General features: G+C 37.8%; 1 protein-coding gene across 3 annotated transcripts in view; it reads right to left on the bottom strand.

The window, feature by feature from the left end:
• SEMA3A (semaphorin 3A) overlaps positions 1-22940 on the bottom strand; it is a 278963-nt gene that overhangs the window by 36062 nt on the left and 219961 nt on the right. For all 3 annotated transcript variants that reach the window (XM_039723771.1, XM_039723769.1, XM_039723770.1), the window contains 3 exons: positions 1667-1809; positions 403-517; positions 236-305 (listed from right to left, as the gene is read on the bottom strand). In XM_039723771.1, coding sequence (XP_039579705.1) covers positions 236-305; positions 403-517; positions 1667-1809 — 328 coding nt within the window. The remainder of the gene's footprint in view (positions 1-235; positions 306-402; positions 518-1666; positions 1810-22940) is intronic.

Genomic DNA, 22940 nt, shown 5'->3' with positions numbered 1-22940 from the left:
AATTCAATGGTAAGAACAGCCTGAGAAACTGATAGTCTTTGTGTTTGCTAGCTTCAGGGTGATGATGTACATTGCTCATAAGAAGGAAACCTAATTCATTACTTCTTACTGACATTGACTTCTCAGTTCAAAGGTTAAGAAAATTTTGTGTTTTTTAAAAACATTTTAACAAAGAGACCTCTCTAAAAGAAGCAGCCACACAAGTTTCCTTGCAAGAAAATTATATGCTCTGTACCTGGAAGTTGTAAACACTCCATAGACTATTGGATTTTTAGGGTCTTTTGAGTTCATTAGGAACACATCCTCTGTAACGATAACAAGAAAAAGAAAAGCAAATTAAAGTAAATTCATGCAAGTAATACCTGAAGACATTTCTACATTCCAGCCATTTCTGCCACTTACGTAGTTCATCAAAGTGTGTGTCAATGCCATTGGGTCCTGGTACAGAACAAATCAGACGTGCTTTGAGGAAAGTGGTCCATTTGTTAACAAGGCTCCTGTGTCCACCAAAGTCATTCTAATAACAGAAGTTTTTTGCATTAATATTTAGCAACAGTCTTTGTTTGAAGTATCAATAGAGTACAGAGAAAATATAGTAAATAAGACGACATTTAGAGAAAACAAGAGAGGAGAATTCACCCTCTACGTACAAAAGTAATATTATGTTGCAAAGACACAAAATCTGAATTATTTTTATTTTACATTGATTGTGTGATATTTCATACTAGTTCATACTCTAAAAACAGAAACCCCCAAATCACTTTATATAACTTTATATATATTCAACACTGGGAAAAACAAAATTGGCAGATTATCATGGTCCAAAGGTCCCAGTCTGCCATGTCCTGGAAAAGCTGAGAGTGTTTATTATGCTTAACTGGGTAGCAACAAAGTAGAAATGAAACATGTAATGGAACAAAATAGACAAAAGTGCCAGAACAATGGGATCAGCTGTACAGCCACAAAATGTAGAAACAAAGGGCCCTGAGGACTTCATACTTGTGGGGTAATTGGTTTAAAAGTAGAAACTTCTTAATTCAAGGAGGTAAATTGAAGTTGTGCTTATGGATTAACAGAAAATTCTACTGTAAACACCACAGCTGCCAAAGCTACAACATTTTAAAATATAATTTCATTAGCAGAAATGTTTTTAGAAGTCAGTCAGAAAACCATCTGGACGTTTATCAGTGCGGGCAAATGATTAATCTTGCAGTCACTAAGGGTCTTTGGAATGGCTGCCCATTTCTACAGCTAACCTTAAACAATCATTTTGCTGTATCTTCCCTTGCCTCTGTTTTAAAGGTTTTCACTAACGTGGGAATGGAAAGGTATGACCACTTAAAAAGCAGATTCTTCAAATGCTTTTGGCCTACCTGGTAGTATCACATTTCTTGTAAAAGACTTTCTTTTGCAGACATTTTCTAAGCCTCAGAAGATACCTACGACTTTTTAAACCAAACATCATAGTTTGGTGAAGTTTCCCCCAAAAACAGAATTGAGTGGTATTCATTTCTGTATGTCATCCCCACACTACTTTTCTCTTGGGATGACCCCTGCTTTAGTACAATGCCGATGTTAATACTGAATAGTTCACAGGCGAGAAAATGCAGTTTTTAAAATTGCTGGCAAGTGCATTTAGTATCACACCAAGAATTCATCATCTGACCTTGCAGATCTGCCCTATTCTGGCATGAGTGGCTTTTCCAGTGTGCTCTCCATCAATTGCATTTTCACGGAAGAAGAAGTAGATCTTGTCATCTTCTGGATTGTCGCTCTCTGGTATCAGGTGAGCACTGACAAATCTGGGATCTGAGAAGACAATGCCACTGTGCACATTACTACTCCATGAACTGTATAATTTCTCTTCCTTACACAAATGAACTGTCATTTTTCTTCCCAAAACCCCATCGCTGCATCCCATGGAAAATATTTCTATATTAGGGACATCATCACCTGCTAATATATGACAGGTATTAACATTCCTCTTATCTTTAATACAGACAGGTGTTTGCTACAGATATTGAATGAACAAATCTTCACGTTATTATTGGAGCAATTAAATGTTTATGAAATCTCTTTACAAATGTTTGTACGACATTACAGCATGGTTTCATAAATCCATGTATTTATACTGACATTTTTCTTGTTCTTTGGATGTCTGGACTTCAGTTAGTCTTTATGAATAAGTAACAATTAAAATGAAAGAATTATGGAGACAAATGTAAAGTTCTCATTTTTGCAATTAAAAAAAAAATTTTACCTAGAAAATTGTTCGTTTATTACTGTTAAAAGAAGTTATGTTCAAAACCACATTTTGATTGATACTACCTCCACATAATACCCCAAACTCCCAAATTTTTTGTCTTTTCAGAAGAGACATATATTTTAGAATTTCTACTCAAGTTGTTGAAATACTTTGTCTTGCCATTTTTGTATAGCATTATTTTTATAGACATAAACTTTATTTCTCAATGATTAGAGTGACAACTTTATTTGGTGGCAAAAAAGATACATCAACAAGTGAAAATACATATAATGTGGATGTACTGATGGGTTACATAACATATACTGTAAAGAAATTTTGGGAGGGAGAATTTTATAGAATTCACATCAATAAATTCATACCAGTGGTGCATCTGGCTCATGGCTGTATTTTACAGAGATACTTCAGCTGGTATCTTTCACTATATTTGGAAAAAGAAGGCATATCCAACAGATTTACCAATCTGTTTTATAACCATTCTACATCCTGCTGGGATAATTAACTGTAGAAGAACTATATTTAACTACTCAGAGTCCTGTTCCTATGTGAAATTGTAAGCTATTTTAGTGTCTGTATTAAGATCTTTTCAGTGTATATTTATTGCCAGATAGTCATGGAAATAATGAACTTTGCTGTTTTGCCAGTTTGCATTAGCTGGCCTGTGCAACCCACTGCCTTATTAAGGATGGCAGTGTTTTTAAGCAACATACTTCGACAGGTTATGCAGACAGAAGTTTAGTTTCTATTATATGAGTATATACAGGATAATTTTGTGTGTATGTGTGTGTATATATATGTATATTTTTGCACGTATTTCTGTGTGTAGGTGCATGCATGTATAAATTTATGTATAAGTACAGAAGGATGACTCTACTGGCTTAGACCAAAGTTTACTTAGATCAATACACAACCTCCAAGACTGTCCAGAAGTAATTATTTGAGACAAGAAAGAATATGGTGATTACAAATAATATTCTCCAAAAAGAAAGTCCCTTCTTCAATTTTTCAGTGTTAGCTGATTCCCTGAGGTTTATTGCTTCTGTGTCTTTAGTTAACTTTCAATAGACTTTCAATCCAGTCATCTGTCTAGCTTCTTCCTGAACCCATGCACATTTCCAAAATTCAGCATGTCCTTTTGGAATTTGTTCCTCACCTACACAATGTAATGAACTAAAATTTACTTCTGATTTTTGTTTTGAACATTGATCTTAATAACTTCATTTGGTTCCTCTCAATTCCTGTATTGGAAAAATAAATGCTCGGTGATCAAGATGTGGATGAACTATGCTCTTTAACAAGGGCTGGAGCAATTTTCTTTGTTGAATTCTCTGTTGCAGTTTTTTGGGTTTTTTTTCCCTATTAATTTCAAGCAGTTACAATGGATTTGACAGCTGTTTACTCCTAAACAGCAATCCGAACTTGTAATGGAATTTACGTGCCACAACACCAGAATCTCACTCTTCACTGGTGGTGCTCTGTCCATAGCCCATTCTTTTATATGTGAAGATAGACATGCCCTCCTCATGGTTTTCCCCACGGTTTATCACTACATCATTCATCAAGAATAATTTCATTTTTCATTTGATTGCTTAGCTACCAAGTGGCATTAAGATCCTTTTGTGATCCTTCACAGTATTCCTTTGTCTCACTCTGCTGAATAACTTAGGTTCATGTGAAAAAAAACAGCCTCTCATTCAACCTCTTTTTCAGGTTATTTATGAATGTGTTGAACAACACAGGCCACATAACACATCTCTGTGAAGGTGTGTCTACCACCTATTGTCTCTTAAAATAAATATCTTTAGACATCTGAGAACATGAAAAATCTGAGATCTTAAGCTCTTCACCCCAAACCCCAGTAATGCAAGCTATTAAATGTCCTTCCTTTCTTTCTAGCGTACATTTAATAGTCTTCAAGTTACACTGACACGAGACCCAAGATAAATAATATTTTTTATGTGATATACTAGGGCTTTGCATGCAACTTCCATCTCAAGAAACAAGGGTTACAGCTTGAAAATTTCTGCACTGCAGTCTGGGGAAGGATCCATGAGAGAAAGAGGATACCCATTAGAAGACACTGTTCTTCACTACTGGATCTGGAGAACCTCTTTTCTGAATATGTTGTTTTTACATCCTTAAGGTCTTAATGAAAAAGGGTAAAAAAATATTCAATCAAAACCTAAACACATTCCCAAATGGTTCAAAGATTTGTTTCTAGCACAATGAGTTTTGTAAATCACAAGATATCAAGTTCTAAAATAAATCACTATATTATCAGGTGTCAAAAATCTAACTTTACATTGGCCTATGAAGATACTGTGGGGAGCCCCACTTTGAGTCAAAAATATTGCTGATATAGCACTGGTTATATAAACTTGCCCTCGGTTAACATATTATTATTCTTTTCTTTCCCTCTCATAATTTTGCAAGTGAACCAGAAATAGTAAGACAGTTTAGTATAAAAGCAGGACTGACACAACAATGATAGAAAAATAGTTGAATAAATTGAAAATATGTATTTTAGATTATTCTGTCAGACTGAGAGCAGAGAAGAAGGTCGTGAGGCAGGCAGGTAATACTGATGCCACAGCTAGAGCACATGTTATGCTTTGCATATACTTTTACCAGTGCTCATCTGAGATGGATTCAGATTTTCAATGAGTGATTAATAATCCTGACTGCATCCCTGTAAATGAAGTAGTAACACAACCTCGTATTAGAAACACATCCGTTGTACATCATGGAACAGCTTTTCTTGAACAGCACTTCTTACTGAGCACACCTTGGATTGTTTTTCCATCTAGTTAAATCAATATGTTTTAGTCGATAAAAGAGTAGTTCTTCATGCTATCGGGCCCTTGCTCTTGTTACCTGGTGGTGCTTGGGTTTTTCCCCCTCTTCCATCTAACAGATTTATGTCTATGCAGTGAACCAAATAAATAAAGAGCAGGCTACATGTGTTCTGTTGCATATAGAAATAGATTAATTTCTGTTTAGAATGAATGTAGTGGTTACAGAAAGAACATCATGATACCACGTGTGGGGAGAGGGAGAGAAAGGTGCTTGATAATTTCATGGGTTATAAGGCTAAGAACCAGTGATCTGTAGTGTGTTCTTTATTGTTTCACTAGCACAGGGGTTGTCTGACTTGCCTGAGGCTTGATGCACACTTGCATTCAGCCCCAGGGCTTCAGACCATGCTCACTGCTGGCTGTTGAGGGTCTTGATGAATCAATCAGCCAGATGGCCGGCAGTCACGCAACACAGCCTTCTCTACGGACTGCACAGCACTTTTTTACTGCTCTGAGGATTGGAAGGGAGATTTCCATAGATGAGGGAATTAGGGACTTCTCCTTGACTCTCCTAATTGCTCACCCATGCAGCAGAAGAAAGAATGTCATCCATGAATGTGTATGTTCAAGTATTGAGACTGCCCTGCACTACCCTGCAAATTTAAACAGGTTTGGTATCAAGGGGTCCCCATGGGAAGTTTAAAATAATTCAGTCAGGGCTGACCTATTTCATACATTCAACACAACACAGCCATAAAAAAATGCTGGAATTAACTTCAAGCAAGTTTTACTGAATGGGAAGTAGGACTTTGATCCAAACCCACCAGTAACAATTGTAAAAGTCAGTGTACTGCAGCTCTTGGGGGTAGATGGAATTATTTCAAATTTCTGAGTATGAATTATGGAGTATTCTGCAACCCTAAAACTGTCTCCAATCCACGTAGCCCTCAGAAATGCTGTAACAACAGTTCAACACTTTCTTGTTTGAAAGCAATCTCCCATTGGTTAGAAGTCCAGAAAGCTTGTTTTGGGAAAATGGATTTTAGAAATTATTTGACAGCAAATATTTTGCAATGATTCATTGCTTTTAAAAAACACAGGCAGACAATGTAGAAGACTGCTTTAAAAAACAGCATACATCAAACAAACATTTCTGAAACGTGTTTTAGCATGATCAAAGGAAAAACAAAGCCACAGCACAAACACGATCAAAATAAAATTACAGCTAAAAGCACTTCTCTGATCTTGCAGCCAAAGTGAACAAGCTAAAAATAAAAACTTAGATTTTTATTTAAACAATCAGCCTTTAAGAAGCAAATTATTAAAGTCCACACCTTTTTCAGTCTCCTTTTTCCAGTTGTCTTGGCTGTGGTGCTACTCCTCAGATCCCACATGACACCTTTGTGTGCCCTCCTGCAATTACCAGCTCTGCAGACATTTCACTGGCAGCAGCCCATTAAACTGTCCTTTCTGAGAAATCTGGCTCTTTATGAAAGCGACACCTTGGTCCAGCTGCCTTTATGATTTATTTGCCATTGTTTGCTTATTTAAGTAATGGAAACATGTTTTGCCTGTCTCAGCATTTCAGGTTGAGGAAAAGCGAAGGTATATCGATCTGCAGTGGTTCTTTAACAAATGTTACTCTTTAGCAATGATAACCGTACAAATACATACACACACCCAAGAGCAGGAAACAATAAAAGTCAGAAATTGGCTTTCTAAGTGAATTGTATTAGCATTTTAATGAAGATCTATAAACTTGAAGGCACAGAAATTACCTTTAGCTGTCAAGATTGAATAAGCTGAAGGAACAGAAGCTGGGGTCATCTCTTCATCACTTGACAAGAACCAAAGGGCAGTTCTCTTAGGAAATGCTTTGTAAAGAGTTTGAACTGGATGCCCCTATTATTATATATTTATGGTCAAAGTGACTAATTTATCAGTTCACAGCAAGAAAATTCTAGGAAACTAGGGAAATTTTATGCTCAGTAAAACTGCAATTGCTGTAATTTAATGAAAAGTACTGGAGGGTGACTGGGACCCTGAGGAGAGGAAGGCTAGAGAAGATGAAATTAAAAATTTAACAACAACAAAAATAGACAGCTACTCAAGGCTTCATAACCACGTACAGCACTCGTCCGCTGGGACCCAGCACAGAGAACCAAACACTGTCCTCACAAAATCTGGACTTGCTCTCACTGTGAAGCCCTACTACCCACAGAGAAGAGACTTGCAGCTCCAGTCACAAATATGCAGAGCAGAACTTCTGCCTCAGCAAGGTCACCAGAGGACAAAGCTGTTAATATGTGGTGATGAGAGAGCTAAGATGGTTTGTGGTTTTACACACCCGAATGTAGTTTACAAAACAACAAAGTTTTAGTGGTGTTCTTTCAAAGTCCCTTCATTTAAATTTCTCAACTTTCACATTTCTCTTGCTGCTGTTGACTCAGGCAAATGCAGCAGGCCTCTCATGGATTCTAGTGAAGCTCTGAAGCTTCTCAATAACATGGATGGCATCAGACCACATCCTCAAAGCAGGAACGCTGTTTGCACAAGGGATAACTTGTGGCTATTATGGAGCTAATATGAGGGTTTTGTGGTAACTTATTGTCAGATGCTAACACAGAAAGGACAGACCACAGAGTAGAGATGTCATTTAAAGATGCTGTTTACAAAGTCAGGAGGATATGTGGCACGCAGGCCATGCATGATCAGGCTGTCAGCAGCTATTACAAGGTAAGAAGCCCTATGGTCCCCCACTGATTTTACAATGGAAATTCCCATCAGAAAGCGTTTTAAAGACTGATGATAATCATCAAATGGCTTATTTTTGAGTCTAGATGATCTTAGAGTAGTGCATTAGTTGTATCAGCTAGCTTCTTCTTCTTAGAAATTATATCCTATTTTTTATCAATTTTTCAAAGATTAGTAAAGGCAAGTTTTGTGAGACAGATTATAAAACACACTACCAAGTGTAAGATTTAACTAAAGTTTCTTTTAATTTCAATAGTGTACTTTAAAAAAAAATTATTCCAAACTCTTTTCATAATTTTAAAAAACCAACCTCAAACCAACAAACCCTTCCTCTGCAGATTCCAACTGCTATGCTTCAGTGGTGACTTGTGTGACACAAAGGGATTACAGACTTTCAAGGATGAAAGGTATTAAAAGAAGCAACAACATACCACTCTTCTGTCATTTCAATACATGGGTGCAGTAGCAATGTAACACTCAAAAGACGTGCATTAAAAAAGACACACCGTATTTTTACACATGTAAATTCTTCTGCACTTACACAGTGAGCAATTTCAGTGGTGCACTTACACATAGAGCAACAAGAGTCTAGCCCTTGTGCCTTTTACAGTGGCTTACCCATAAGTGTCATCCATGCACCATTCTCATTGCGAGAGATAATAAAACTGAATTTAAATGATGGGGCTTTTTAAGGAGTTACTGATCTGTATTTGAGGCAAAAGCTAGAAAGGGAAAGTGTAACATCCTAAAGCATTCAGGATCCATGCTGGGAGCAGCCAGCAGAAGTGAAAACTGAGCAAGGCCAGGCTGGGGACTGAGCCGTGGGTGCCCTCCCAGGGCTGGCAGTGATGCAGGGTAAGAGGAGCACAACCCCGGTTTGGGGTGCTCAGCACCTCTAGAGTATTGTAAATGAGTCCCTGAGTACCTGCCAAGACAATGCCACCATCCCAAGATCCCTCATCTCCTCTGCCTTAGAGGCATAATTCAGCATGAACATATCTTGAGAATAACATTTTGGATCCCACAGGAAACAGAAGGGAGAAAATGTTGATCTCTGATGCAATTATCAGTTTCTGAAGCCTTTGTTCCAAAGAGACAACAATAGTTTTGATTCCTTGTTAAAGTCTAATTATATGGTGAAGAAAAGTGAATACAAAAGTTCAGTAAAATTATAGCTTAATGCTCAATATAAATTAGATTTCTCATAAAACAATGCTTATTATCTATCCACCCTATTTAATTTAAAAGAGGTGATTATTATCTCCTTACAGAACAGCAAGCAAAATTAACACCTCTTTTCCATTACTGACAGTGTTTTAAGGTTGTTGTATATCTATCAACACAATTAATTTTAAACTTATTTACTTGTCCCTCAGAGAGAATAATTGGGCAACTGAGAAAACTAGTGTCCATCACAGAACAGAAAGTGAGGCTGCAGCACACTGTCTCCATTTAGGAATACTTTAATCTCAATTTTCTGTATTTCTTAAAGGTAATGAGAGTTCCAGCTAAGAGCCTGTTTCTTTCTCAGTCATTTATCTGAAGTTTTTGACATTGATGTTTGGATATAAAAACACTAGAAAGCCTGTGCCTTAACTGTGTAACCTACATCTTTAGAGCTCTGGATGAGTGACAAGAACTAAATACCAGAGTCTTTATGCTAAGGCGTGATGTATTAGGGGAGGAAGTGGAGCATGGAGGCACTGAAGACAAAAGATGTTTCTGATTTGGGGCGTTACAGACTTTTGGCATATAGAGCCATGATATAGGCCTGCCTTTTGTAAGTTCCGAAGATTCACAGGTGGAGCACAGGTCCCTGGAGATGCTGAAGCAGTTTATGGCAGTTGATCCTAGAAGTCAGAAACCAAAACCTGTTCCTCTCCATTAATGTGATTTTCTCAGGCCTTTCTGAATGCTGAGAAATGTGTGTTTATGTCTTGATGGAATATTCTTCCACTTTGCCACCTGGAAACTGAGGGCACAAGAAAGTGTCCTGAAGGTTGAGGGAACATGCTATAGCCAAACTCCTGACACAGCACTTTGCAGGAGGCAAATACCTGGCTGAGTGTGAGGAATAGCTGGGGATTATCACGGCAAACATATTCCAATGCAGGGAAAATGGACAGCCCTCAGCAGTACAACTGGCAAAAGCTGAACAGCACTGGCTTGACACTCATATCTTCAGCCTCTGTCTCCTGAAAACTAAATTCCTAATATTTTTCTGTCAGCTCCATGCAGTGCACAACCCTGTCTCCAGAATCCTTTGCCCAGGGAAATATTACTTTTTTCTGCCTAAAAAGTGAAAAAATATGTTCTTTGCGTCAAAAATCATCTATTTTGAAAACAGGAAGAAAACCTCCAAATTTTGTACTGCCAGGTTCAATTTGAAGTGTGTGGAAGGGGTTGTGTAGCTGTAAAAAAGATCTCCTCCCTGATGTCACATGAAAAACTGGACAGGCCTCTACCATAGTCTCAACTCTCAGTGAGGGATGTTCATTCATTAGGAAATGATCATCCACCCACACCAGTTCCCAAGGAGTCATCCAGTAGAGAACTCTCCCACAGCAATTTCCTAACCTTTCCAATCTCCTGTAACTTAATTTCTTTGTTAAAGAAATTTAGATTTGGCTAATTTTGTCAAACTACAAGAAATATTTTGTTGGTATAATGAACTTTTAAAGCTAGTGTAAAGCAACTTGACACAAAATCCATTAAAATAGGATTAATGAGGGATGGCAGCGAAAACTGAGGAAAGGGCTGGATGAATGACTAGTTTTAGCTCATGTGTCAGTGTAGCACAGCAACACAAAATGCAATAAGGCATCTGTAAGTGGAAGCAAAACCCCTCAGCACAACCTGAGGTATTCAGTGTGATACCATCAGTTATGACAACCTCTTTCAGTAGTCATGTGAGCATTATGTGTTTCCAACTTAATCTAGCTTCAGTCAACATGAGGTATTAACAAGGTTTTACACAACTGAAATAATTTACTCATTTATTGTTGATGTGAAACTTAGTTCTGTTCATTAAAAAAGAAAAAAAAATATTTGATAACACAGTTGAGATGAAAACTGTGAAGTTGCTTCAGACAGAAAAGTTTTGCAACAGTACCTGCACTGTCAGAAAGTTTTTGTTCTCAAACATCTTTTCATTGGCTTATACTTTAATTCTGTACAAGCAAGCTGTTTTTTATTTTCACTATTTTAATTTTTATTATTATTCAGTGACATCACTTAAAAATATTTGATGTAATTTCTGTGACTTTTAAGAATGAAATATTTTGTGTCAGACTCAAAATTTTTGTATTTTCTAAAAGCAATGAGGGGGGACTGTACTTGTGATACATAAATCACAGTGAGGGGATGGGCAGAAAGTTTAACAGAAGTATTTTAAAAGTAATAAATAAAATAAAGTAAGAAATAAATAAAAAAGTAAGAAAGAAATGCAGTAACAAATAAAGGCTCTGTAATAAAATTCCAGTTCCTGCAACTGTATTTTTTTTTTAAAGTATGCTTTCTACCAACAGGTCTGGCACAAAATATTAAAGCTGACAGTATGTCAAACATGGAACAGAACTTAGTATTGATAATGACAATCCATTTACACAATCCTGTGAAAAAGCTGATGACCCACAAGCCCACATAAAATACCACATAGAAAGGTTTTGTACTCTCCTTTCCCGTGAAGTCTTTTTCTGTCCTTACTGGAAGTTGCTTAGAGAAACACAAGAACAGGACACAGAGACTGAAGGAGTGGGTAGCTGAAGAGAGCAGTGCCCCATGACTACCAAATTTTACAGTGTGACAAATGTTATTATAGAGCTCAGGAAATATGAATAATCTCTCTGACATCAGCAGAACACTTTTGACTTACAAGGATATTGAATTTTGCCCAAACTGCAGTAAAAAAATCAATAAACACCAATCCTCAGATACGGGACAATATTAACAGATACAATGTATTATCACTGAATGCTTGCAACTATTTCATAAGACCTGTGCAGTGAATGGGAAAAATATGTAATTCAGTCTTCAAAGTAACTTTTCTTCTGTTTTTTTTTTTTTTTTTTCTTCTTCTGAATGATCATCTGTACAAAAGCTGTTTTTGGAAGGTTATATTATTTCTGCTATGCCAAATTCTCTAACAAAATCTTCCTACAAATCTTGCTGTACTTATCTGAACATGAATCTTTAAAGCCTACCAAAAGGAAATTAAATTTTTGTGTATATATATATGTAAAGATACATTAAAAATACTCTTTTCCATAATCCAGGAATCTAACAAAAACACAGGCCAACTTATCACTTTAAAAGGTAAATCAGACAGGGAACTATTTTGTCTTCAATTACTGAATGTGTTTGTGGCAGCTCTAAGTGCTCTGGAACATCAAATTCTGCTGGACATTGTATAATAAATGGTGGTCTCAAAGATTAAAAGTTTAACCTTTACCTTTGAAAGAGGTAATTTTCCTTGGTAATACTAAAGTCAGCTCACCTTACTAACAGAAATATTCAGCCTATAGACACCAGTGATACAGTGATCTCAGAACAGAGGGAAATAGAGCCAAAAAGAGGCTTATCAGCCTCAGTTTTGGTGGGTCACTCTCAATAGTTTTTTGGACAACACTGCTACATTTGAGACTGATAAAGAGATTCTCAAAAGAAAGATTATCACATTTCAATAACACTCTATGTTATCTGTACACCAGCACATCATCTATGGCATTCAGTGTTTCAGACTATCAGCTATTAGCTGGTGATCACCTTCATACTTTGATCTCTTAAATGTTACTATACACTCTATCACTTTTTTTTTACCATGTAGTATGTAAAAGCACTTAGCTACACATTTAAAAATTAAACTTAACAGCCACCTTTTAAAATGGATGAATTTACAGAAGCCCATGGAATCCCATGCAATAGCAAGGGATGGGATATTTCTGACACCAGTTTGATAACTAAGAGCTGGACATTGAAGCCTGAAATAAGTAGTACAGGGCATTCTAAAGGTCAAGGGGAAAAAGAAGCATCACTTTGGCAATGCAGCAAAATGGGAGGTGTAGGATCTATTCCACTCTCAAAATTTAAAGGCATCAAATGAGGAACCATTTGTCAAACATTTTGTGTGCCTGTGATCTGTCCATCATATCTGATAACTGAAATTCTGTGAATTCTTCTTTATTTGCTGTTATTTTAGTCCAACATGCTGCCTTTATAAGTGAAAAACAAGTATCCATTTGTCTCTCCCATTTGTTCTTTTCTCTTCCTGTTCTCCCTTCCTTACACTACAGTCATGAATGAGCCTCTGTGGCCTAAATGATGCTGTTGGTGACATGAGTTTCATCCTTTTGTTTCACAGTGTTGCCTTGATGGAGCCTGGTGGGGGAGGAACATGGTGAAGTGGCTCAGGTGGGATTGGAACAGTTTCTATTCTGGAAACATGGGTTAGCAGAACTAAGTGGAGAAAAAAAAATCTTAATGTTTATGCATCAATTGAACCCCTCCATATAATGGAATGTACTCTGAAGGGAAATTGCATGTCACATTAAATACAGAGTTTTCTGATTAGGTGTTTCCTCTGCTCCTCTTCAAAGCCTACAGAAATCTTAAGATGTTCACAGTTACAGCACAAAAACATCTTCAAGATGTAACATTTGATATATCACAGTATTTCAGAAATAATGAAACTTCTACAAGGAATGAACAAATGTGAATTTAACCACAACAGATGCTCTATCTACATTTATTGATCTTACACAGTCTTTGTGTCATCACAAAGCCCTGCATCAGGCTCAGTCCTGCTCCAGCAAAGTCCACAGCCACAACTCTGTTAAATACAGGAGTTGAAACAATATCCTTGATAATGGAGTTTAATATTAGCTTTGCCATTCTTTCCTAGTGTAACTTTGAATTGTGTTCTTGAACTACCTGAATGTGCTATCAATGTTTTAAATACATTGACGTTTCCACTTTGTTGTAAAAATAGGCTTTTAATACTACACAGTGTTTAGCATTCTAGCACCAGCCATCAGTTTGATATCAGCCGTGACATTATTTAATTTTCAGAATCACAGAGGTTAAAGCTCACTGAACTATAAACAGTTGGAAACATGGAGTGTAATCCCAAGGCACAGCTCTGCACAAGCTGTAATTTAAATCATATTGCATGCTAAGCTGAAAAGGCAGTGCAGGTCCCAGAGGGCATGAATAAATCTGCAGTCACTGATTTGCCACACACATTTGTGTTGGGATTCTGTAACTGTGCAAATGTGATGTCTTCCTTTAGAGCAGAGGACCTGTCATCTACTGAGATTTGTAATTAAATAACCCAAAGAACAAAAGCAATTACTCAGCCCTACAAATATTCAGGCTGAAATGTGCACGATTTCAGGAACAAAGAGAAGGGGAAGTTCCGGAGACAGAGAGAAAGGGAGGCTTTGAGTCTGCGATAATTCATCTGTGTCTAGTGCTAGTGGAGGCTTTAATGCATAGAACAGGTATTCACATACCTGGCTTCCTCTGAACTAATAATTCCGTCATCACAGACTCCACTGTGAAGTGGATGTTTCTCCAGCTAGGGAGCCAATTATGCCTCCAGCTGGCTCCATGCCACCTCAGGTGCCGGCTTTGAGCAATCAGTTGTGTTAATTGCAAGCAACACTAAATGCCTTTTGGGACAAGCAATTCACGGTTCAGGAATGTTCCTGTGAAGGGGGTAGGTTCAGCCCCATTACCGAGAACAAATCACAGAGTTTGCATAGGTCGTAGGCTAAGAGCTGGAATTTTATGGAATGGGGAAAAGAGGTGGGAACAGACCAAAGGGCCGTATCCTCACATCATTAACTCTGCTGGGCACCTCAGTTAATTGATGGGTGGGGGCTATGTGGTAGGCTGCGTGGAGCCCTTCATATTTTCCCAAGGCCCATTCCTTTGGGTTTGCCAGACATTCTGATCCAGGCCAACAGGACTAAGACTTTGGTCCAAGAGAAGATGCCTCAATTCCCTATGAATGTGGGCTCCTTCACAATAGTTGGTATTTTATTTCTTTCTATTTGTCATAGTGGGAAAACAATAGTTTTAAATATGCATATATTTGTTTGATATAAAGAAAATACTACAAGGGTGATAGCAACACTGAATACCAAAAATGGATGATGAAGGTCAAGCATATATAAAAAGAATAGCCATTGAAGGAATGAAGAGTGATAATGAAATGAGATAAGCACAATAATGAGATCAGAAATCAGATCTTGGCTGCACAGAGGTCACTGTAATGTATTATCAGCTACAGATCTGATCTGTTGTATTTTTAGTATCTATCTTTTGACTCACTACCTTGATAACAAGGTTTAACCAGTCATTTATTCATAAGCATGGATTTCTAATATATTTGTCCATGAATCCCTGCACAAGCACTACTTAAAAGAAGAACCCTGCCCAAATGTTGGGGGTGATGAATGGGAAGCTTGGATTAAACCATTAGAGATAAAGGGAGTTAGTGTGTGGTGGAGAGTGGGAGGTACTGGTACAAACCTCAGTTTGCAGGTGCTTAGAAACAGCGTGCAGGCTCAGGAAGTCTCTCTAATACCCTTTAGAGGCTCAGTCCCTGGTGTCCCACATGGATGTACAAAGAAAACTTCTTAAAACAAAGCCATCTTATTTCTCCCTTTAACACAGACTAAAACATTGCCAAACACTTTTTGCGTCTGAAGCTGTGAATTTCATTAAATTCAATGCAACTCGCTCAGCACTCTCTATTTTTGTGTGGCTGAAACCTTTAATTCTCTCCCCACTGCCCCATGGCCAGCATGCTCCAGTCACATCACACTTAACCTTTGCCTTGGCTTCTCAAAGAAGAATTTGTTTCACTCTATTCACGGCTTCAACAGTTTGGCAAACTGCACTCAAGCACCGCGCTGGGCCTTTATATTGAACACACTAATCTGATTGTTTTTCCACTCTACAAACTTTGGGTCAACAATCAAGCTGCTGCCAGAAACTAATTAATTTGCAAACAGGCCCCATTTTCACAGGGGGAGAGCTTTTGAAACCTATGTCAGCAGAGCTGGTCACACCATGGTGACATGCATTGTCATGGCATCCACTTTTCTGGGTAATTCTCCTCACTAATTTTTCACCACACACATGAACTCAAATTACCCAGTCAACAGTAAATCTCTATTGAATGCCCACCAAACTCTGAACGTGGTGGCCTGAGAAGAGGAAATTGGTATTGACAGGGTCAACACTCATTAAATTGATGGCTAGAGCAGAAGGAAAAAAACACAAAACAACACAAGAATGCAAAAAGAAAATTCGGATGTATGTCATATCCCAATAAAGGGGGCTGTAACAGACCCACTCCTCCTTTGTTTAAATCAATTAGTATTCTGCTGTGTGACTCCTACAAACAGATTTCTGTTTAACTTTTCTGAAAAACTGGTTAGTGACTTTTGTGAACAAGAAAGGAGGCACAATTTGGTAGTTAAAAGTCACTGGTTTTCAAGTATCAGAGCTGTGATGAGTTCTCACAGAGATCATGGGAAACCCACTTGAATTTGCAAGGTCTACAACACAGAGGCTTTCTCTTTGGAATCTGGCCACCTAATCTGAACTTTCATTTTGCTTAAGCTGATTTGGATCTCTGCAAAAATTATAATTACAAAGAAACTGGTGTTGTGCAATTTAAAGTGGGTTTTGTACCAAAAGCAAAGCAAAACGCAAACTTAGAACCCGAACACTACACCTTTTCTGGACAAATGGCTCTTTTTTTCCTACTGAGATTTATTTCCAGGGAAAAGAGAGACTCTTACTATGAACTGATGCATGTGGGTAACAGATAGATAGATAAATTGATAGATAAATATATAGATAGAAATTATGGTTTTAATCATACATTAACTGAAAGTAGTTCACAAAGCTTTCTAGTAGAGGTTATTGCCACTGATTGAATAATATACTAAATTTGTCACCTTAAGTGGGCAGACTTTATAAAGGCATCCACTGCCAACTGTATAAGTTATCATTGAAACAAATCCATAGGAAAAAAAAAATCCATCTTAGGGTTAAAAAAAGAAAAGAAAAATGCTTTTTAGAGGAGATAGAATAACACAGGGACTCTTGATAATTGGAAAATTTCAGGTATTTTTTTATCAGTGTGAGAAGGGCACAGAACTCTGCTCCTCCAACTGAGTGTATTCCTGGAGTGTGCTCATGCAGATGCATTTCTACACAGCTCTGCTGCTGCAAGAAGCAGCTGAGAATTGGATTTATTTTTCTAAAGGATGACTACAGAGATCAACTCACCTGCATCATAAAATTTGAATCTGAACACCACAATGAGATCACCACTTTTACCTAGTACAGAGGTACACTGATTTATCCACATCCAGAATCAACCAGAGCTTAGTTCTGGCTTTTTCATCCAACTGCCTTCCAGAGAAGGTTATGGGGATGGCTGCACTCTCAGATCTCACCCCAACATGAGATTCATCAGGATTTACTGGGTTGTCATATTGTTGATATGTGTTGATATGTTCACCTTTCAATTCACAACTGAAAAATCTTAAAATTTAGAAATTTTAAGGGACATCACTAATAGATCCATTTAGTGCGCAGGAGTGCAGATCTCAAACTGGTCATCACTGGCAAGTCTCTTTTTAGAAAGACTATGCTGCAGTGATATGGTTGGGACTGGGGTCATATCTGTGACTGGGGTTTTTGAGAACTATGAACTTATTTCCTAAAATTGCATTTTATACAGCAGAGAAACTTCTCTGGTCTCCAGTGGAAGCAGTGAACCAAGAACTCTAAGCTCTACCATTATTTCTGATCTTATATGCACTATAAAGGGAGTCACATAATGAATAAATTGCAGCAAAGCATGGCTTTTAATCTACACTCCCAGCTACTACATTTTTTTAGTGTGGCTAGTAAGGCTGACCCATAAATGAGCCCAGGTTAACCAGGTAATGTACACATATCCTAAGTCATGTTCCTGGACTAACTTGTATCCTAACTTCCTGGAGCATATTGTGGCTATAGCACAGACCAGTATGTTTACTGATGCAAGTCTTCCTGCTCCAGGTAATATTCTCTACAGGAAGCCTTCAAAATGTGCAGTCAGACCAGGAGAATGTTCTCTGCTGCTTCATCTTTCCTATCTGCTTTTCCACTCCAACCCTGAAACTTGTCAACCTAAACAGAACAAAATATCATCCACAGCACTGATATTTAAGGAAGAAAATGACCGAATCCTAGGGGGCATGGGAGAGATACAGAATGAGAAAGAACATCTCTTTCCTAGAATGATTTAAAATAATTTGATTTAGGCCATTTGATGGGAAGATTTTATTATTTCTGATTGTCTCCACCTACCATCTTCATGACCTTTCTCACCTCCAGAGAAACTGTTAAGCACATTCTAATTGCTACTTGGTCTTTGATTTCTGAACCAAATGCTTCTCTTACTTTGTATAAAGATACAGGGAACAGTTTTCAGACAGGTTTGACTGAATCAACTGGTTCAAATACACGAGTATCTTCTGGTCAAGTGTTCAGCAGGGCCTTTGGCTTCCTGACCTGTAACCATTTCAGATTACTGACAGGACGAATGTCAAGTAATAACAATAAGAAGGAGCCCTTTATTTTCTGATTTCAGAAATTCTACATACCTTCCAGGAGAAAAAATAATTGGTTGTACCAAAATATGTATATAGATAAAGCTTGTTAGATTGCAATGAGAAAAACAACTTAAAATTCATACTCAATCTCTCAAATATGGATCTACAGACTTAAGGAGAAAAAAACCCCAAACCTTGTAAATTGAATTTGTGTGCCATTCTGTTCACAGTACTATGCCACCGTCACCATAGTTTCTGAGCACTTCCTAGCACTGTGTTAGGTGACATTAGCATTTGTCACACATGGAATTTATCAGTGTGAAATTATTTATTACTATTCTTAGCAATGAAGATAGTGGGAATGGGGGGGTGGGAGGACTTATTGAGTGAGAAATGAGACTTGCATATACGGACATGTTTTGTTCCACAAGGGTCGGAGTCGTTCATGCTTCTGTAAGCCGTGGTGGGAAAGTGTGGAACTCAGTCCACACTACAGCCTGCATGACAGGACGTATCAGCTGTTCAAATACAGAAATGCCTCTTTTAAATGCAAGAGATCCTTTCACAGGAAAATTAACAGCAAAAGAACAACAACAAAAAAAATGACAAATACAGAAAAATTCCCTCAGTGTTTTCACTCATAAGGTTGTTTAAATATGTCCTTGTAAATTCATGGTAATGCAGACTTGGAAGAGACTTCTTAGTCTACTCACTTAGTCACTTGGGATGTAGTCAAGTGTGCTATGTAACAACACAAAAATGTTACCTGAGTTCCTCTGAAAACCAGCTAGGCTGCCTTACTGACCACTTCTATTGGACAGCTTTTTCTAATTTCATTGCCATCATAGTTTAAGATTTCTAATTTGAAGACTAAATAAATTCATGCACAATTCACAGTTTTGATTGTTGGGGTGGGTTTATTTTTGTGTTTTTTTTTTTTTTTTTTGTAATGTCCTTTGTTTAAATAGCTCTTCTCTTGCTGGAGATTTATTGTATTTGTAGCATCCCTGACCTCCTTCCTCCAATAATATCTTAGGTATATTTTATGAAGCAACCCCAGGTACCAGGATGGTTGGGTTCTGTGGCCCCTTTCCACAGCTGATACCTGTATTTTACTGCATGGTGTATATCTGGATTGAGAATGTGTAGGAGGTGGGCTGGAAAATGGGAAGCTAGAAAGGCATTTAGGAGCAAGGGAGTGGCACAGCAGAGGGGGCCATCAGTGGTTATACATAGCTAGGAAAAGGGTTTGGTGTGGTTGACCAAAGACTAATTGTAGGTTCAAGGATCAGAATATGTACACACCCAAGTCTCAGCAAGAGTAATTAATTTCTAACATTTTGACACATTTAATGCATTTTATTAGAGAGATAAAAATCCTGTAAACTATCTGCAAGCTTTTCTTTCTGTTGCCACACATTAGTCTACTGTGCAATACATATATACTCAAGACCACGTGTGTGTAATGCCAATGCTGGGACATTCAACAAAGTGTCTGAAATGGAAACAACACAAAGTGATGTCTACAGTTCTGTTGGAATGCCAGGAGAGTATCAAGTCCGTGTTTCCTGCCTTGGACCCTGTTAAATTTAAGAGGGCATTTTCTTTTTTATTGAACAGTCACTCAGCTTCTATAACTCTCAGCTGTTTATGTAACTGTAAAGCAAAGATTACCAAGGACAATAACCTCAGGGAACTAAGCACAGTTACCATTCCACTTTAAAAATTAAGCCATGGAAAGTATGCTAAAATAATATCACAGAGTGGTTTAAACCCATAAAAAGCAAGGAAATTCCAAGCCAAGTCTGGAAATCCAGACTGACAATCTCTCTTAACCCCAAGTCTAGTAAAGAGGGTGAGAGAGGCCAGTATTTCTGGGGTGCAAACCAGATTCATAATACTATCCTAATGCAGCTTTTGTGATTTCATTTCCTTTCAGATTTTGCTCAGCCCAATCCTGCTTTGCTTTTAAAATAAATGTTTATGGTTATTCATTTTACAAAATGTTAACAATTTAAGGCCAGATCCCCTGTGCTTAAGTCAGAGAAGATGATAGCAGCTTTAAGCTCTCTCCTTCCACTCCTCTAATCTTCAGCTTGAAAACTGCCTTGGGTGCATTGCCTTTGCATTGCTCAGCATTTGCTCTGGTAGACTGCACTGCCAATTCTTCCTTTTTGCCTCCAGCCATGCCCTCAGCCCTTGCATGAAGGCGTGGGGATGGTGTACAGCAAACTCTGCCTGCTGTGCAGCAGGGAACTCCCTGGCACCAGGTGAAGCTGCTCCCACCTGCACTCTACTCATCTTTTTTTTTAACTTCTGCAGCAGTTCATGGAAGCAGGACGTGATCCATACTTCTTCAAAATAACTTTATGGCTCTGAACTATGAGAGGCAATGGCACATTTAAGAGGAATCCTGTACTTGCCAATAGGCACGACTTTTGAGATATATATGTAACATCAAGGCCATTGTTCCTTATAGTAAAGCTGTACAGAAGATTTGTTTTCAACTTCAGATTTTTTTTTTTTTCTGAGAATTCAAAACAATTCTTGACCTTCTCTGGGACTGTGTAGATTGCCAAAGCTTCTTTTGTGCAGAGAAAACTCCATGCACGTACCAGAGGAGCCAGTAAAGTTTGATGTGTGCATGAACATGGCTTATAACAAAGCACATGATTCAGTCTGGGGCACTGAACTGAAGCTTTTCATGTCCAAGATGACTTCTCTGAGCACCAGCATATTTTACTGTGTTTTTGCAAATGCTTCCTTGTCACATCTGGCCAACCCTGTATCAATAATTAAATATACACTGCTACAGTGACTGATGTATAGTTCCCTAGCTTCTAGATGAATGCCCTGACTACATGGCTATAGAATCAGTCTCCCTTGTTTTATTTGGCTTGGTGACTGTTTAATTATTTATACAAAATGAAAGCTTTAGAAGCCTGTGAGTATTTAATATCTCTAAGAGACTTAAGAAGTCTTTACGAGCTGCTGGTCAGCACCTTCCCTTGGGCTGGGCACAGCTCCCCAAAACATACAATTCCCCTAAGAAGGTTGAGCATCCCCAGAATGTGACTATGTGATGTCTGTAGTAACTCTGTGTTCCTGCTTAAATCCCAAAAACTTAATCACTCTGTGTAATGTTGTTCTACTTTTATGCCAGTTCAGGGCAAGACAATTTCTGGGAAAAGTCTGCGAGCTCTTCACGTGCAACTGTCTTCTCCTCTCCATTTTTGGTACCAATCAGCTGTGTTTTCTGCACCCTGTCATCTCTGACCTTAGCCTCAGTATGGAAAAGTTTAGCTCCTGCTCTGACTGAAGTAAACACTAGCAAGGACTTAGAACTGGATGTCTCACCACCTAACTATTAAAATCTACAGAGATGAGAATTTGATCAGAACTCTTCTGCAGCTTTCAGTATATGCCCCTTAGAATACTATTTTTTTTACCTGAGGCTAAGCACACTGTAAAAAGCAACTACAAAAGCAAACCCACAACTACACAGAAATTCACGTCTTCACTAAAAAACTTATAAAGGTCTGCAAACGTAAGGTTCAAAAATAGTTTGTATAGATCTTTAAGAAAGCAGTGAACACCTCAATCTTCAATGAGAGCTTGTTTCATTAAAAGCATATCCACTTTAACAACATACAAACACAGACCTTCTATTTGTAATTATATTTTAAGAAGAAAAATGAGAAATTAAAAACAATAATCAAAGGGCCGGCATGCCTGCAGAGTTTCAAACCTGAACTATTATCATTTTTGGATTTCCATGTTAGATGCTGAAATTAGGAGAGCTGTGTGGAAAGGCTGCCAGGATCTTATCACTGGGAAATTAACAGTAAAGCCTCAGAGCCTCTAATAGGAATGTTGTAGTGCAGATTTTAGGCCAATCTTTCCATATTAGGAAGGTAAATGTATTAAGTTGCAGTGGAGAGAGAGATTTCAAAAATGGACTTAAGGATCGTTCTCTATTAAATTATGGACAGTTATGAGAATAATTTCTAAAGGTTTCAATTTGATTCTTATCTTGTTTTAAATTAAGTTTGAAACTTTCCATACAGGAATATAGTGCAAGAACTTTATTTAAGAGTTAGAAATCACCTTCACCCTGGGATATAAAAAAAAAAATGCTGTCTTTCTACTTTTATGCTCATTTTGTAAAATATTTAAATTCAAGAAAGCTTGAGGTTCATCAGCTCCCCACCTTGAGCACAAAGCAGCTGTGGTTTCTGCACCACAGATGTAGCCTTAGTGCTAATTTGGGAAAAGCAGTTCTCACATGTAGTGCTGAAAGACTGATAACCGAATCCACAACGGAATGACACATTTTCAGCAGTGAAGTACAAGGCCTGTGGACAATGGCTGCATTTTCCCACTGCATAAATCCTCCTGACTCAGCTGTCATTGTGCAAATCTACTGCACAAAAGAAGATTTTGCTTGCATGACTGGGTTTAAAATGTCATCACGACTATCATAACTGAAGTTGATGTTGGTCATCT

This window comes from Passer montanus, unplaced genomic scaffold (assembly GCF_014805655.1).
Source record: "Passer montanus isolate IOZ18808 unplaced genomic scaffold, ASM1480565v1 scaffold50, whole genome shotgun sequence".
Taxonomy (NCBI): Eukaryota; Metazoa; Chordata; class Aves; order Passeriformes; family Passeridae; genus Passer; species Passer montanus.
The sequence above is the reverse complement of the archived record's forward strand: the minus strand, read 5'-3'. Positions and strand labels throughout refer to the sequence as shown.